Here is a 17,594-nt window from a genome sequence, read left to right as displayed (position 1 = left end):
TGTCTCCGGTTCAACAGACTGCATAGGCTTCCTTCTCCCACACAGCCCATCTTCTCCCAGTCTCCATCTAGTTTTTGGAAGGTTGCAAGCTATCATCGGTGTTCTTCTGGATAACTGCTGCAACAGCTACATTGCTGGCATCAGCTTCGATTACAAAGGGCTAATCCGGATCAGGGTGCCTGAGGATTGACACCTTGGCAAACATGGCCTTCAGCATCTCAAACACCCTTTGGCATTCTAAAGCCCAGTTTAGGGGTTGACTTGGACTGGGACATGGTTGCTGCACCTCCCCTCCAGTTTTTAATAGCTCAGTGATGGGTAGGGCAGTTTTAGCGAAGGAGGGAAAGAATTGCCTATAGAAGTTAGCAAGCCCCAAGAAGCTCTGAAGTTGTTTTTGAGTGTAAGGAGGTTGCCAGTCTAAAACTGTTTTAACTTTAGCCAGGTCCATCTCTACCCCCTCATTTGACACTCAGTAGTCCAGGTTCGTTTTGTGGAATTTGCATTTTGACAGCTTTGTGTATAGCTTAGCCGTGATGAGTTTTTTCAGGTCTTGGTGCACCAGTTTGAAAATGAGAAAGTCATTCATGTAGATGAGGACTCCTTTATACAGGTGCTCATGTAGCACCTTGTTTATCAATTGCATAAAGACTACAGGGCTCCTTGTAATCCAAAAGGCATCATGCAGTTGGACTTTGAATAGAAAGCTGCCTAAAGGACAGTTAAAAACAGTTTTCCACTCATTGCTCTCCTTTATCCGCACTTGGTACTACGCCTCCCAGAGGCCACTTTGTGAACACCTTTCCTTTTGCTAAGTAGGCTAGCATGTCCTTCATGAGGGGTAGTAGGTAGATGTTTTCTATGCATGATGCATTAATTCCCTGAAATCAATGCATAATCTCTTTTTTTTTTTTAAATAGATTTTATTGAATTTACAATTTAAAAACACATCGACAATACATTTACAAAATAGAAAGAAAAACGGCTAGGGGGAAAGAAGGAAAATACCCGGCCTAACACACCAGATAAAGGCTGATTGGGGGGAAGAGAAAAGATATAGAGGGAGAGAAGGGAAGGGAAGGGGAGGGAGAATAGGGTAGAAAATACAATTAAAAACGAATGATATCTTTTTGTGAGTCTGTAAGGATCATTTCTCTTCGTCATATCCAATCTACTCCTCTTTTCCATTATGTTTAAGTTACTTTTTATCATTTACATAATTTGTCTCTGTGTAAGCCAATTATACCATGAGTCCCAGTTGTCGTAAAATGTTGAGGACTCTTTGTTTTTTAACGCTATCGTTAGTTTATCCATTTCAGCACACTCACAAATTTTCTGAATAACTATTTGCTCTGGAGGTGTATGAGGTGATTTCCAACATTGAGCAAACGCTAATCTAGCCGCAGTTAGAATATGGATTATTACGTATTTTGTCTTTTTGGATAAATATTTATCAGAGATCCCTAACAGGAAGAACTCTGGTTTATAGTCTGTTTGTTCTTTAGTTATCTCCTCCAACCATTTTCTGATTTTTTGCCAAAATTTTTGGGTAGTTTTACAAGACCACTACGTGTGGAAAAATGTTCCTTCAGTGCTTTTGCATTTCCAACACCTTGAGCTCATGTTAGGGTTCATCTTCGCCAACCTCGAAGGGGTAAGTGCCATCTATATAACATTTTATACATATTTTCTTTGTACGCCGCCGATTTCGTAATCTTGATGTTTCTATTCCAGATCTTTTCCTATTCTGTTAATGTAATGCTTCTTCCAATATTCCTACTCCACATTATCATGTTCCCTTTCACCATCTCTTGCTCTAATTCTACCTCCAATAAATATTTATAAAATTTGGAGATATTCTTTTTATTTGATCCTAATAAGATTTTATCTAAACATTGTAATTTGCTATAGATTCCAAACTCTTTGATATCTTGTTTGTATCTGCTATGGATTTGTATATATAACCACTATCGATTTTAAATCCCTGTTCCTGTAAATCCTGTCGAGTTCTTAATTTTCCTAGAGGGTCTAATAAATCTTTATATTTAGTCGCTTTTGTTATATCCAAATTGTTGGGATGAACCATTGCCTCCATTGTTGAAAGCCAAATCGAATTTTTAAATAATGTTTTTTGCATATTTTTTTCCAATTAGTTAATAATGAATCTCTAATAAGGTGTCTATGAAAATACGACTGTTTAGTTTTCCCCACTTCCCATAGAAATGCGTGCCACCCTCTCTGAAGATCGTGCCTTCCAAGGCTAAAGTTCTTTTGTTGAGTAAATTAACCCAGTCTTTTAACCATAATAAGTTGGCTGCCCAATAATATAATTCCCAATTTGGGAGTGCTAGCCCCCTCTACTTTTTGCATCTTGTAAAGCCTTAATATTGATTCTAGCTTTTTTCCCTTGCCAAATAAATTTAAGTGTTACCTTATTTATATCTTCAAAAAAATGTTTTGGTAATTTAATTGGGATTGTCTGGAATAAGTAAAGGAATTTTGGTAAGATGTTCATTTTGATCGTGGCAATCCTGCCCAGTAGAGAAAGCTGCAGCTTATTCCAGGATTCTAGGTCTTTCTTAATTTGCTGTAATACTTTATCATAATTATTCTCTTTGAGCGATTTACTATGTGGTGTTAACCATATGCCTAAATATTTGACCTTTTTTGTTGCCTGTATCCCCATGGTTTTTTCTAATTCTTTCCTCTGATTCTCTGTTAGATTTTTAGTCATTAATTTTGTCTTATTTCTATTGATCTTTAATCCTGCTACTGAACCAAATTGTTCTAGTTCTTTTATTAGGTTATGTCCTTTTTCCATGGGTTCCTCTAGGAAGAAAACCATATCGTCTGCAAACGCCTGTAGTTTATATTCCTCTGCTTTGACCCTTACTCCTTGGATTTCAGAGTTTTGTCTTATCCACGTTAACAGTGATTCTAAAGCAAGTATAAATAGGCGGGGTGAGAGGGGGCAACCCTGTCTAACGCCCTTTTCAATGTTTAATGGGCCTGTTTGTTCACCATTAATTAGTATATTGGCCTGTTGGGTGTTGTAAATTGTTGTGATAATGTTCTCGAATTTAGTGCCCAGACTCATGTTATAGATTTTTTGTATTAAAAAGTGCCAATGTAGATTATCAAATGCTTTCTCCGCGTCTAAAAACATGAGTGCAAATTGTTTCTCTGGATGAACTTCATAATATTCTAAGACGTCAATAATGGTTCTTAGATTATTTTTGATTTGGCGGGACGGAAGGAAACCATTTTGGTCTTCATGAATGTATAAATTTAAAACTTGTTTTACTCTATTCGCTATAATTGAGGTAAATAATTTATAATCAGCGTTTAAAAGTGAAATTGGTCTATAATTGTTGATATATCTGGCATCTACATCCTCCTTCGGAATTAACGAAATCAATGCCCCCCTCCATGAGTCTGGCATTTTGGCTGCCAAAAGTACTTCGTTAAACACTTCCAGCATCAGTGGCCCTACTAACTCTATTGTAGCTTTGTACAATTCTACTGGAATCCCATCTGGACCAGGGGATTTATTATTACTTTGGTTCTCCATTGCAGATTTCAACTCAGACCATGTAATATCCTTATTTAATAATTCTTTCTCTCCTTCCCCTATTGTTTTATCATTCGTATTCTCCAGATAAGTTCTTATTTTGTCTTCATTGATTTCTTCTTTTTTATATAATCTTTGAAAATAGTTTAATATAATATCTTTTTTCTTCTCAATCTCATGTTGTGGTATGCCTTTCTCGTCTATTAGTTGGTGTATCAGTCTTTTTTCTTTTTCTTTTTTAAGTTTATAAGATAGCCATCTTCCTGGTTTATTAGCGTGTTCAAAATAATTTTGTTTGGACCTTCTCAAACTAACTTCTATTTTATCTTGTTCAATTAAATTCAGCTTATGTTTAGCTAATATTAACTGGTTTTGTATTCCTTGGATCTTAGGGGTTTTTTGTAATTGTATTTCTAAGTCTTTGATTTGTTGTTGTAATACGTTTTGTCGGGCATAAGTTCTCTTGTTTCTCATAGCATTATAGGAAATTGTTGTACCTCTTATAATTGCTTTCATAGTATCCCAAATATTCTGTTTTGAAGTTGTTTCATTATTATTATCTTTTAGGAAATAGTTTAGCTCCTCTTTCAGCTTATTAATATACTCTTCTTCGTTTACTATTTGGGTATTTAGTGTCCATCTTTTTTATTCCTCTCCTGTCTCTCCAAATTAGCTGTATTGGGTTGTGGTCAGCCCATTCATTTGGTAGGATTTTAATTTCTTTTATTTCATTAGCCAAATCCAAATCCATCCAAGCCATATCTATTCTAGTCCTAGTCTTACGTGGATTGGAATAGTATGTAAATTGTTTCTCTTCAAGATTCCGTTCCTCCCATAAATCTTTTAAGTTTAACTCTTTCATCATTTCCTTACATGCCGCAGAAAGTTCCTTTTCCCCTTCTTGTTTTTTCCCATATTACTATGGTCTTTTGGTAGTCTGCAATGGAGTTAAAATCGCCAATCAAGCAAATGTTCCTTTTTGAAGCCTACTATTTTTTGGTGGAGGTGTTTAAAAATTTCCTTGGTCTTCATTTGGGGCATAGATTGCTACAAGTAAAAATGTGATGTGGTTTATCCAAACTTGTATAACCAGAGTTCTTCCTTCGGGATCCGACCAGGTTAATTCTGCCTTTACATCTTGTTTTATGTAAATTGCAATTCCTTTTTTCTTGTGTTTATCGGCCGGTGCCGTAAAAAGTTTCCCTAATTTTGGACAAATTAGATGTCTTTCATCATTTTTCGAAATATGTGTTTCTTGAAGACATATTATATCTGCGTTATATCGAATAAGTTTTGAAAATATCCTTTTTCTTTTTGATATTGAATTTAATCCATTTATATTGATGGAGAGCAACTTCTTCCCCTCCACCATTTATCTACGTCTGCTTAGATTTTTGCCTAGTAATGATTTGATTCTCTTCTAGTTGTTGTTGTGGGATTTGCTCTTCTCTCCCAGGTTGTGGTTTATCACTTCCTGAAATTGGAGAAAGTCGTTCCTTTGGGGTTCTGTGACGATATCGGTCCTCCTGTGGTCTTCTTTTAAGTTCTTCTTTAGTGGATTGACCATTCGTATCCGTGAGCTGTTGATAAAAGTCTTGGGCCTGTTCTATTGATTCTATTTTGATTTTCCTCTCTTTCCACGTAATTAACATCCCTTCCGGGATTAACCATTTAAATTGGATTCCTTTTTTATTTAAATCATTAGCTAGAAATTTATAATCTTGTCTTATCATCCTCACTTTCTTTGGAATTTGTTTTAAAATCATAATTTCTCTGCCTTTATATGATATCGTTTCCTCCCTAGACATTTTCAAAATTAAATCTCTCAGGCATCTCCTAGAGAAGCGGACATGGATTTCTCTTGGGCAGTTGTTGCATCTGGCGTAGCTTGTGCTAACCCTATATACCTCATCAAACTATTTAATTAGGTCATCTTTTTCTTTTCCTAACCATTCAGCCAATATTTCTGCCATCAAATGTTCCAATTCTTCATTTTTTGCTTCAGCCACATTCTGGAACCTTAAATACGCCGTTGCTTTGTCCATCTCGAGGTGAACCCATCATCCATCCTTTCAAAGTTAGTCTCCATGCGTGTTGTTCTACTCTCTGTATCTTTTATTTTCACTTCATTTTTCTCCATGGCCTCCTGTAGAGACCCTATCTTACCCTCCACCTTCGATATATCCGCTTTCATTTCAGCCTTCAGTTTCCCCATCTCATCTTTCAATTCGCTTATATCTGCTCTAGTTTCATTGTGATTTTTAATCATCATTTATTGCATTTTAGATATAGCTTCCTGCAAGGATAATAAGGAAGTTTGTATATTAATGTTGGGGACATTAGGCTGCTTTTCCCCTGTTAAGGACTCCTCAATAGTTTTTTGAGTTATTGGTGGGGTGGGTGTCAACGTAGTCGATAGGGTCGGGGTAGCCTTCCTTCCTGTTTTTAAGGCCATAGTTGTCGTGGATGTCATCTCTCTAAGTATTTGTTTTTGTTGATGCACAATTTTAGATATATTATCCCAAATCACCATTCAGTGTTTGGGTCTTGTATTTGAAAGTCTATTCACGTATTTCAATTTAATATCTCACTCCACAGTCTTTTCCCCTATATCATAAATAATCTACTACAGTATTCTAGTCTATGTAATAAGAAAATTGGTCAGCAATAGTACATCAATTAACACTTTAAGGAATTAATCTTAAATGTCTTAAGTGGTCTAAATAATTTATAAATAGTTTATATCAACAGAATTTATCCCTCTTTACTATTAATACTTACAACAGTAATCTCTTAACTCTATAATAATAGTATACCCCTCTTTCCCCCCCAAATAAGTAGAATTATGTAAGCTATTTAGGAGATACAATAGGGAGGCAGGGGGCAAAACAATAAGAGAAAGGGTAGGAGAGAGATTACCACAGCTTCAGAGAATCAACAAAAAGCAAGGAAGTCATCTTAAGGAGAAAGTAGTGCCAAGTAGTGCTAGTAATATTAAGTAGTACCACGTAATAAAGAAAGCAAGTTGGGTGAGCTAAAAGTCCATCTTCCAGCTAGAGGATTCTTTTCAGCCTTCCAATCAGCAAATGGTGTAATGTGCTGACTAATCTGCAGTCCCAAAACCGTCTTTCCCAGCCTTCGTCTCTGCCTTCTTCCTCTTGCTTCTTCTTCTTTCTTTGCTTTCCAACTTTTAAATCAACATACAAATCTTCCAAAGTCCAATATAATGCTCAGTTTGTCTTCTCCACAATATTAAATAGATGTGATAGTCGTGTTGTGCTCAGATCTGAGGATTCATCAGACTCGATCAATGCCAGTATTCTTTCACCTCCGTCGCCTCCCTTTTCTCAAGTAAAGTCAAAAAGAAAGGTCCAAAAATCAGATGAAGCCCCTCACCAATTCCAGACCTCCGATCTCCTGGTTTTAGCAATCTCCCTCTTTCCCCAGAGCTTCCCTTTCACAGGGTAAAATCTGCGCTTTCACTTTTGTGCTTAGGCTTTTCCGCTCTCCATTATAATCCTTTCATTTTCCCAACTGCTTTTCTGGCCGCTTTCCGCCCAACTTCTGAAAGGTGCTAATCACAACCAGGAGAGAAGAATTTACGCTGTCATTCTTCTGTCATTCTGCTATCTTCAGTCTTCAAAGGTTCCAAGTTATAAACCGTTTCTCTGTTCCTGTTACTTTCGACCTCGCAGGCTGTCACTGCTTTGCTTATTCACTCAAGTGGCAGACTGGACTTGAAGCCGCCATAGAATGACAGCTTACTCTTTTGCGCCGGGCTCAGGAGCTTCCCTCTTCGCTGTCGGGGGGTTGCCTTCCCCACTCTGCAGCTCGAGGTTCTCCACGTTGACACGAACCTCTCCGGGGTTCGTGTATCCCTGGGGGATCGCTCCTGGCGCCAGAAAAGGTGTTCAAAGACTGCAACAGTCTTCTTCACCTCCGTTCACCCTGTCCTGCCACCAGAAGCTCTCAAGTCAATGCATAATCTCATTGACCCATCTTTTCTTTCTTTGAAGAGGCCTGGAGCGGCTACTCTGGACTTAGCTGGTTGTATGAATTCTCAGGCCAAGTTAGTGTCAATGTAATCCCTTAATTCTGTCATCTGTCTTGGGGTCATGGAATACATCTTTAGCTTGGGCAGTTTGGCTTCTGGCACAAATTCTATGGCACAATCCGTGGGGCGGTGAGATGGTAGGGCATTGCATTCCTCCTCACTAAAAACTTCAGCCAAGTCACCATACTCTCTAAGTATCTGGGGCTCTCTAGCTGTGACTCTGAGGTAGCAGTGGCTTTTTTGCTTTGCTTCGGGCCTTCCAGCTGACTGACCGATCCTTCCCTGTAGGGCTAGGAGGGGGAAGAGGACCTAATCCCAGCTTTATTTTTCAGTAGTTGCCTTCCCATGAAATGGTAGGACTCCATTTGTCCAACCATGCCAGGCCCAGGATGACTGCTTCAGTCATTTTGGAGCCACCGCAAACCAGATGAGCTCCTAGTGGCAACCCATCTCTAACCGCATGGGCTCAGTGACAAGTGGCAGGGGCTCCCCCAATTAATACCCATTGACTTGCTTGAAGCGTATGGAGTTGGTTAAGGGCTTCGTCCGGATGCCTACTTTCTGACAGAAGAGGAGGCTGATCAGACACCGGGGTGCATCCCGTGTCTATGTCAGTCTCTACTTCGCTGTGGGCTCCATTCTTAGGCACCACTAGTCTTGACTTAATAGCGAATGGATGGATGGATGGCCTCGAGGGTTTCGTGGACAAACTTCCCCTTTTCTGTGGATTTCTGCAGCAGCTTTTTGAGTTTGGCTGATGCAGGGATCTTTGCTTGGGGGACAGAGGTCACTGCCAGGCATTCTGATACACGATGGCCCTATTGGCTACACCAGAAACATTTGACTGATGTCATTGAGGTTCCCCTGGGCTGCTGTTCCGCTTGCTGGGAAACAGAACGCCGACTGAGCTGTCTCTTGGGCTTCTGCACTAGTGTCTCTTTAGGGTGCCGGTGGACCTTGATATCCATGGCCACTGCCATCCAATACTAGTCATGGACACGGTCTGGGATGCTCCAGCAAACACAGGCATGGCATAGCTTCTTGTTTAGACCCTCCTTTAAAAAGTGCACTAGGAGGCGTTCAGACCAATACTGCAGTTTTCCAGCAAATCTCCAAAACTCTCCAATGTACTCTTTGGCTGAGTGGCCCCTCTACTTGATCACTTTAATTTCTGCTTCCTGGCCCTGGCCTGTGACCTCAAACCTTTTTCTCAATTCCTGCAGGAATTTGTTGATGTTCCGTAGCTCAGGGGTGTCTTCATCATGCAATTGGATTACCCACTCCACAGTTTCCCCCTCTAGCTTTTCGGTGATGGCGGTGATTATTTCCTGGTCATTAGGGTAGTAGTCCCTATAGCGATCGATGTAAGCCCACACCTAGTTCAGGTAGAAGGCAACTCTGAAGCACAGTGGGATGGCAGGCTGGGCTGGATGAGGAGGAGGCAGCAGCAGTGCAGCTGGGGCAGGCATCCACTGGGCTTGGACCCAGCCTTGCCCCGGGTAGTAAGCCCAACCAGGTGACACCTGCCATGCTGGTGGCAGCTGAGGTTGTCTTCGCAAGCTAGCCGGTCTCCAGTGTCTAGGCAGGCTTCACTGTGGTCTGGTGCTCAACTGAGCCGAAGGTGGTAGTGGGCTGGCTGCACAGGTTGTAGCAGTTGTTGACCAGTGTCAACTGGGGAGACTCAGTTGTGGGATGAAGTGTGCTGATAGGAGCAGTGGAGGAGTCACAACCCAAGTAGATTGATCCCTCATTGGGGGAAACGTCAAAGTTGGCTAGTTCAGGATCACTCCCACTTGTTCAGGCTCATGTGAGTGCCCGATGTTGCTGAGGCTCAGCTGGCCAAGTCTTTCTGGCAGCAACCCCAGGGTTTGGTGTTGAGCTGCAGTCTGGTACATCCAGTCCCTGGATTCACTGAAGTCTACAGGGCCTGTCAACATCCACTCAAGGATCGTTGTTCTTCCCTCCCTCATAGAGGAGATTGAGTACTCTCCCCCTGGTGCCTGGAATGTATCACAGCAGCCAATGTCTTCCTCCACTCGGTAGAGCTCCTGAGTGGCCGGCCATTCAGTACAGACTTTGGACCAGGCGCCCACTGGGCGTGCCACCTCCACCATCGCTTCCTTCACCCGCTAAACCTCCGTGGGGTTTGGTAGGCTTTCTAGGGCTCCTCCATGAGCTCCACAGGTGCCCGCAGCCTCCCCGGTCTTCTCTTCCATGAATCTTCCTGCTGCCCAGTTAGACCGGGTAAGTAGTCAGGGCTCAGGATCCCATGTAGCAGCTCTTGTTGGAGCTTTGAATTTGGCAGAGTAGCTTTAATGTCAGGGTTCCAAGTAATAGACCCATAGCAGGCAAAACTCCAAGGCAGGTGAATTCCTCAAATAATACCTTTATTGGATATATCATATTGGTGAAAAACAACTCTGAAGGTTCCCGTGTTTTCACTTAATTAAGCTTGTCACTTTCTGAAAATAATGAGTCACATGGTCCAATCATGATGCTGTCTGGTTGCCTGGTTATTAGGAATCTGTCCACCAATTAGTTGGGTTGGCAATATATAAACCAGCAATGTATGTTTGTAGCTTTAAGACAAAACCACTGTGTTGATTTATACTATATTCCGATTGGTTGATTGTATTACAGGTTGCCATAAGAGGGAACTAGAGATCATGGCTTGTTCTCTCTGACATTCTGTGTCTCTGACATTATGTCTCTCTGACATTCTGTTGCTATCTAAGGTTCTCTATTGTATTTAAGCTGTGCTTATACTTTGATCCTTTTGTTTACTATAAATGACAAAGGCAACCAGTAAGAAGATTTTGTAATTGGATATTCTTTGGACTGTTAAATGTATATGACCTGGGCCGTTTATTGGACTGTGCTATTTCTTAAAGTAAACTTTAACTCAATTTAGTGTATCTATGTGTGGCTGGATAATTATTCATAACTACTCTCATAAATGTTTCCATGTGCCTATCCTTGTTATTCAAGGGTTATTCTGTACATATCATAACATTGGTTATGGGCCCAGAGAGATATTGAGAGTCAATGTGAACATACAGTTTCATATTCAGCCAGCTGATTGCAGTTTATTGTTAAACTAACAATGGCACAAGAACAGCCAACCAGTGGACATCACAACCCCTTTCCCCAGCCGGCTAGACTCCTTTTTCCGAAGGCGGTGGAGCGATGTTCAGCAATGGCCGCCACAAAGAAATCTTCAACCGGCTAAGACTGTGCAGGAGGAAGAGTTTAAAAGAGAAAGTTTTTTGGCTGAACCGGGACACTGAGATATATTCAAACACCCTGGAAACCTGACTTTTTGAATGATATACTTTTTCCAAAGGAGGCTGTCAAAGCGGCGAAAGTGCTGAAAGGGAAAGTTCACTCTCCTTCCTTACGGAGATAGCAAACGGACATTGAAAAACCTGCTTTTACATAAAAGGTAAAAATTAAAAGCTCTTTGTTATAAGTGGGAAGGGAGAGGACAAAAAAAAAATCTATACTAAGACTTTGCTGGAGGAGGCGCTTGAAGATTGTAAGACCAGAAATTAACTGTAATAAGGCTTTAAAATACATTTGGGGACTTTGTAACTGATACTGCCCCAGGAGGAGAAAGTGTAAAGGGAAGAAGAGGAAACATTTTGTGTTTGTTTGGATTGCTTGATGACTTTGGGACTCTGGGAAACTACTCTAAGATTTAAAATATCTGGGTTGTTTTAAAGAGAAAAAAAAGAAGGAGGAGGAGGAGGAGGAGGAAAAGCTTTTATAATGGCATTATCTGTGGATGAACTAAAAATGAAATTTGAAAAATTAAAAAAATTAAAGGAAGAAGACCAAGAAGGCAAGGGCTCTCTGGGAGCTGTTTTTCATTTCTTAGAAATGGCGATTTCTACTTACCAGCAAATACAACAAGAGGACTTTGAGGAAGAGGAAGAGGAAGAGGAAGAAGAAGAAGAAGAAGAAGAAGAAGAAGAAGAAGAAGAAGAAGAAGAAGAAGAAGAAGAAGAAGAAGAAGAAGAAGAAGCAGCAGCAGCCATCTTTAATGGACTAATTAAGAAAGAAAAGAGGAAGAGGGGAAGGAAAATGGAGAACTTAAGAATTAAAAAACAACCAAGAAAGAGAAAAATAAGGTGAAAAATCGATACAATGTCAGAAAGCAACAGAAAAGAGGAATACAACAGAGAGGGAAAGCTAAAAAGGCAGATGTTAGGAGATGGGGGGGGGCAAAAAAACTAGATTGGATAAGAAAGGAAGGGAAAAAGGGGGAAAAAGCCACAAAGGTTTGAAACAAGGTGGAAAAAAGCAGATTGTTTTTAGAGACAAAGGGTAAAGTATAATTTAAAAAAAGATTCTGCAAAAGTACATGATAGTATTGTAGTACTTGTATTTGAAATAGAAAATTGGAATATTATAAGATCTAACAAAATATTAAAATATTAAATGCTTAATAATGATAGATTTTAATATCTAATGAAACATTAAAGGGAACGTGTAAAATGTTTATTTGTTACTGTTTCAATATTACTATAAATTTATTGCTTCTTTTTCTTTGCTTCTTGTTGCTTTAAATAACGTATTAAGCAGAATTAGAATGGAAATTATATATTTAACTATATTATAAATTTATCATCTTCTTATTTTAAAATGTAACATGTAGAATGTACTAAGCAGAATCAGAATGGAAATTATGCATTATTTCAAGTGTTAAATTAAGGGGAAAGATAGAAAGGCTTCATACCTCAACCAGTGATTACAGGGGAAATTTTCTGTTAAAGAGAAGAGATAAATGGATAATTGGAAAAGAACGGACAAAAGATACAAGTATAATGATTTAAATTAAGATTAAATAAATAAAATATAATTAAGAGAGGAAAAAGAGGGGAGAAGTTATATAGAAAATATAGAATGGTAAATAAGATAAGTAATGGTATATAAGGTGAGCATGAATTTGATTTTGGTCCGTAAAAAAAAGATGTAACCCGGGGCTAAGCCACTTTATGTTTTGTATTTTGGGTGTCTATATTTGATTGAGAATTAATAAAACCTTGATAGAAAGTAATATAATTGAATAAAAGTGAAGGGAGAAACAATGAGAAATTCGGAAAAGATATATATGTGTTTAAATGGAAATGTGATAATTTGGAACTATGCTGCACAAAATAATGTTTTATTTGCTTTGTTAAAACCTATAAGCAGCTTTTAGAAAGGAGGTTTTATGTTTCTATGTCTTATGTTTTGCTTCTCAGAAGTTTTATGTTTTATGTTTTGTACTTTGTGTGTTTATATTTGATTGAGAATTAATAAAACCTTGATAGAAAGAAATATAATTGAATAAAAGTGAAAGGAGAAATAACGAGAAATTTGGAAAAGATATATATGTGCTTAAATGGAAATGTGATAATGTGGAATTATGCTGTATAAAATAATGCTTTATCTGCCTTGTTAAAACCTATAAGTAACTTTTAGAAAGGAGGTTTTATGCTTTTATGTCTTATGTTTTGTTTGTCTTTAAAAATTAATAAAATTTGTTTTTTTAAAAAAAGAACAGTCAACCAGTATATCCCAGATAACCCGGTTGGTGGAACAAACTATGTTTCCTGGTCTATGAAGTGCAGCCTACTTCTGCGTAAAGACAGATTATGGACTGTAGTTAATAGTCCAACAGCTGTAATAGCTTGGGACCCATTGAATGATGAAGATAAAAAGAAAATAGCTGACTTTAACCGGGATAATGAAAAGGCTCTTAGTATAATTGGACTGACAATGAGTGATCAGCAGTTAGTCCATATTCGTGGTGAAGAATCTGCTGCTAGGTGTTGGGACATTTTGAAGAGGATTTATGTTCGAAATAGTGTGGGTGCACACATACACCTTACATGTAAACTGTTTAGAGCCTGTCTGATAAAAGGTGGTGATATGTTAGCTCATTTGGAGTTTATGAAGAGGACTTTACAAGAGCTACAAGAAAAGGAGCTGATTTTCTCAGAGTTGCATCAAGTTTACATCATTCTTTCTTCTTTGGATGAAACTTATGATGATTATATGTCTTCACTGGAAGTTTTTAAACGGAGATGAACTTACATTGACTGGCATAATTGGAAGACTGTTAGAAGAGTCAAGAAGAAGGCAAGATAGAAATCAACTGAGAGAAAGACAACCACAGGAAGAAAAACTGTCTTCAACTGCCTCTATTGTTAGGAAATATTTTTCTTGTGGGGCTAAATGTCATATAGCCAGATACTGTAAAAAGAGTAAGAAATAGAATGCTATTAATATACAGAGAGCTTATAAAGATGTTAATTTAGCCATATCAAGTACAACTATAACTGTAAACCATGATATATGGGTAGTTGACAGTGGAGCATCGCAGTGTATAACTAAAAGTTAGGAGAGGTTTGTTAACATGACAAAAAGTAAACAGCATGTATCATTAACTAATGGATGGAAATTGAGAGCATTTGGAGAAGGTACTGCATATTGTTCATCTATTAATGAACATTTACTGAAGTTATATGTACCTAGAATGATATTTAACTTGCTATCTGTAAGAGCAATGGTACAAGCAGGATTTGTTGAAACCTTTCAGGGAGATAAATGCTTAATTGAAAAAAGGGTAAAAGCGTTACTGCAAGATTGGATAATGGTTTATTTATTATACATGATAATCCATTAATTAATGCTAACTCAATTTATGAGAATAAAAAGCCTCATGATGAATGTATTCATTTGCTCCATATGGGACGTATGGGACATATAAATTTCAAAATGCTAAAGAAAACTGTTGAGTTATCTAATGGTATAAAATTAAAACCTTGTACAAAGTATTTAAATTGCAACGCTTGCAATCAAGAAAAAAGCAAGATAACTCCTGCAAATAGGGTAAATGGATTCAAAACCATTAGAGGTTTTTTTTTGTTGATATTATTGGACCTAAGAAACCTAGTTTAGGTGGAGCCTATTACATATTAAGTATAATTGATCATTTTTTTCAGATCAGGCATGATATTCCCCTCTGAAAAAAAAATCGGGGCCGGCCAAGAGACCCCACGCCGCGCGCCAAGAAATCGCACACATAACACCAACGCTACACACCCTTTCTTTCCAGCCGGTTAGTTGTGGATCAGCTCCGGAGCTGGGCAGCTGCTTCCCTGGTGGCGGGGCCGAGGCCGCCACCCGGGGAGTGCTCACTGCTTTCCCTCGCCAGGGCCGGGCGGTGGCATGTTGCCCTGCACTGCATGGCCCCCGCCTGGCAGTGCGCTTCTCGGCATGAGGCAGCCGGGTTGCCTAAGGAGCCCGGCCAGCCAGGCGAGGGGAAGTCAGCGAGGGCCCTGCCAGGCTGGGGTGGAAAACCCACTTGGCAAGGGGGCCGGGGAAGTCTGCGGGCGGAGGACCAAGAGCGCTGGGAGGCAGAGATTCGACTGAGGCCGTCAGACGGAGAGACGGCTGGTCTGTGACTGCCCAGTTCCCTTTTCCTGCCATTCAGCAGCCTCCGCTCGCACCGCCTGGGCTCCGCTGAGGTGTCTGGCTGGGGCTGTCAGGAGTTGCTACCGCCGGCGCAGCTCCGCGTGGCTCCAGTCCCGTGTTGCCTCAGGAAGGGAAAGGCAAAACCGGGAGCCACTGCGCCTGACCTTCCGGTGCCGCTGCTGCCATTGCAAAGCACTGCTGCGGCTCTTCCTTTTTGCCTTTCCCTTCCCAAGGCAACGCAGCAGTGGAGTCGCGCGGAGCTGCGCCGGTGGTAGCAACTCCTGACTCAGGGGGCCTCCGAAGGGAGGGGAAGGAGAAGAAGGGTGGGGAAGGGTGGGGGGGCAATTCCCCAAAAAATCGGAATTCTGATTTTAATCGGAAGAATATCATGTCTGTCAGATATGGTTTCTGTTATTTAATGAAAACAAAGACAGAAACATACCAGCATTTTGTAAACTGGCTAAAATGTGCTGAAGGGAAAAAGAAACAGAAAGTTATTAGCTTAGTAACAGATAATGGTACTGAATTTACCAATAGAAAATTTGAAGCCATGTTACAGAAAGCTGGCATTGAACATAAGCATTCTGCTCCTTATAGACCACAACATATCAACTCATATATTGAACGTAGAGGACAAACATTACAGGCTATGGCTAGCACTATGATTTCAGATTCTGGTTTATGAGAGAAATTTTGGGGTGAAGCAATAATGTGTGCTAACCATGTTTTGAATAACGTAGTGAATTCAATGACTGGTGAATTACCATTTACTTGTTGGAATGGAAAAAAGCCAGTTTTTAGTTATTTACATACATTTGGAACCCCAGCATGGGTTCATATTCCCATGCAAGTAAGGGAAAAGGGACAACATAGAGCAAGACAATTATATTTTGTAGGTTATGAAGCTAATCATAGATCATTTAGATTTTGGGAGCCAGGTACTACTGATATATATTGCAGTGCAAGTGCTAAATTTCTGGAACATGTTGGCTGGAGAAAGCTTGAACAGGAATATAAGGTACAGGATAGTGTTGTTGAGACTCCATTGTTTACCGACAATCCTGATGATAATATTGATGATAAGATAGTGGAGGAATCCTCAATGGAGGAATCATCAATAGAAGAACCCTCTATGACTGTAGAAGATGAGGATTTGATAGAGGAGGTAAAGGAAGAGGACATGCCAACAACATATACTGAGTTGCCTAGGAGGTCAACTAGGGAGAGATGTCCACCTCACAGATTTCAAGCAAGCATTGTATGTCAGGTTAATATAGAACCTTCTAACTTCAATGAAATAAAACTGTATCCTACAAAGGATCAAGTAGCTTGGCAGGAAGCTATGAATAGGGAGTTAAAGGATTTAGAGATGTATGAGGATGCAAAATTACCACTAGGTAAGCGTGCACTAGGTTGCAAATGGGTGTATAAGATAAAGACTGATGTGGATTGGACTATTACCCATAAAGCAAGATTAGTTGCTGAAGGATTTGCTCAGTCAGATAAGGACTTTGATGAAGTGTTTGCACCTAGTCTTAGAGCAAATACGTTGAGAGCAGCATTAGTTTGGGCAGCTAAGAATAAATGTAAAATAAACCATGTAGATGTTGAAACTGCATATCTACATGCACCTTTACAACATACCATCTATATGAAAAAGCCATTAGGTTTAAAGGATGATGGAAAAACTGATTATTGGAAATTAAAGAAAAGTCTTTATGGTCTAAAGCAATCCGGTTATGAATGGAATAAATGTATTGTAAAGGAATTAGTTTCAATAGGTTTTGAAGCTGGTATAGCTGATCCTTGTTTGTTCCGAAGAGAAAAAGATGATTTAATTTCTCTATTACTGTTATTTACGGATGACATAACAATTATAACTAAAACTGAACAAGAAGCAAATGATATTCTTTATAGATTACAGAAAAAGTTCAGGATTAGAAATTTAGGGGAGATTAAGCATTATTTGGGTCGATATAGTGAAAACGAATAAAGGTTTTAAAATTTTGCAAGCCAAGAAGACTAGCCAATTATTAAAAGCTATAACATGGAGCATTGTAAATCTGCTAAGACACCAATGAGTTAGGAATTTACACATAGTGATATCAAATGTCCTATGTTTGATAAGGAAATATATCAATCTTTAATTACTCATATCTGAGTAATTGGTCTAGACCAGATATACCTTACTGTGTAAACCAATTGGCTAGGTATAATGCTGAACCAAATGAAAGGCATTGGAAAGCAGCTAAGCGAATGATTAGGATTTTAAAACACACAATCCATTATTCATTATATTTAGAACCAAGTAATGAATTAGTGTTAACTTCATATGCTGATGCAAGTTTTGCTACTGATATAATGACTCATAAGTCAACATCAGGTATAGTGGTAATGTTGGGTAATGCTTTAATAGGATGGAAGTTTATTAGGCAACAACATATTAGTTTATCCGCTATGGAAGCAGAATTCTTATGTTTATCATTGATGTGTACAGAATTGATATAT

At 39.2% G+C, this 17,594-nt stretch overlaps 1 protein-coding gene across 2 annotated transcripts in view; it reads left to right on the top strand.

Annotated features, from left to right (window-relative positions):
- MATCAP2 (microtubule associated tyrosine carboxypeptidase 2) overlaps positions 1–17,594 on the top strand; it is a 91,072-nt gene that overhangs the window by 68,687 nt on the left and 4,791 nt on the right. Inside the window, exon 7 of one of the 2 annotated variants that reach the window (XM_087917600.1) lies at positions 10,966–11,144. The exons of the other annotated variant lie outside the window; for it this stretch is intronic. Coding sequence (XP_087773726.1) covers positions 10,966–11,028 — 63 coding nt within the window. The 3' untranslated portion in view covers positions 11,029–11,144. Of the gene's footprint in view, positions 1–10,965; positions 11,145–17,594 lie in introns of those variants that run through there. 2 annotated transcript variants of the gene reach the window in all.

This window comes from Pseudonaja textilis, chromosome Z, assembly GCF_049901715.1.
Source record: "Pseudonaja textilis isolate UNSWEBS1 chromosome Z, rPseTex1.2, whole genome shotgun sequence".
Taxonomy (NCBI): Eukaryota; Metazoa; Chordata; class Lepidosauria; order Squamata; family Elapidae; genus Pseudonaja; species Pseudonaja textilis.
The sequence above is the reverse complement of the archived record's forward strand: the minus strand, read 5'-3'. Positions and strand labels throughout refer to the sequence as shown.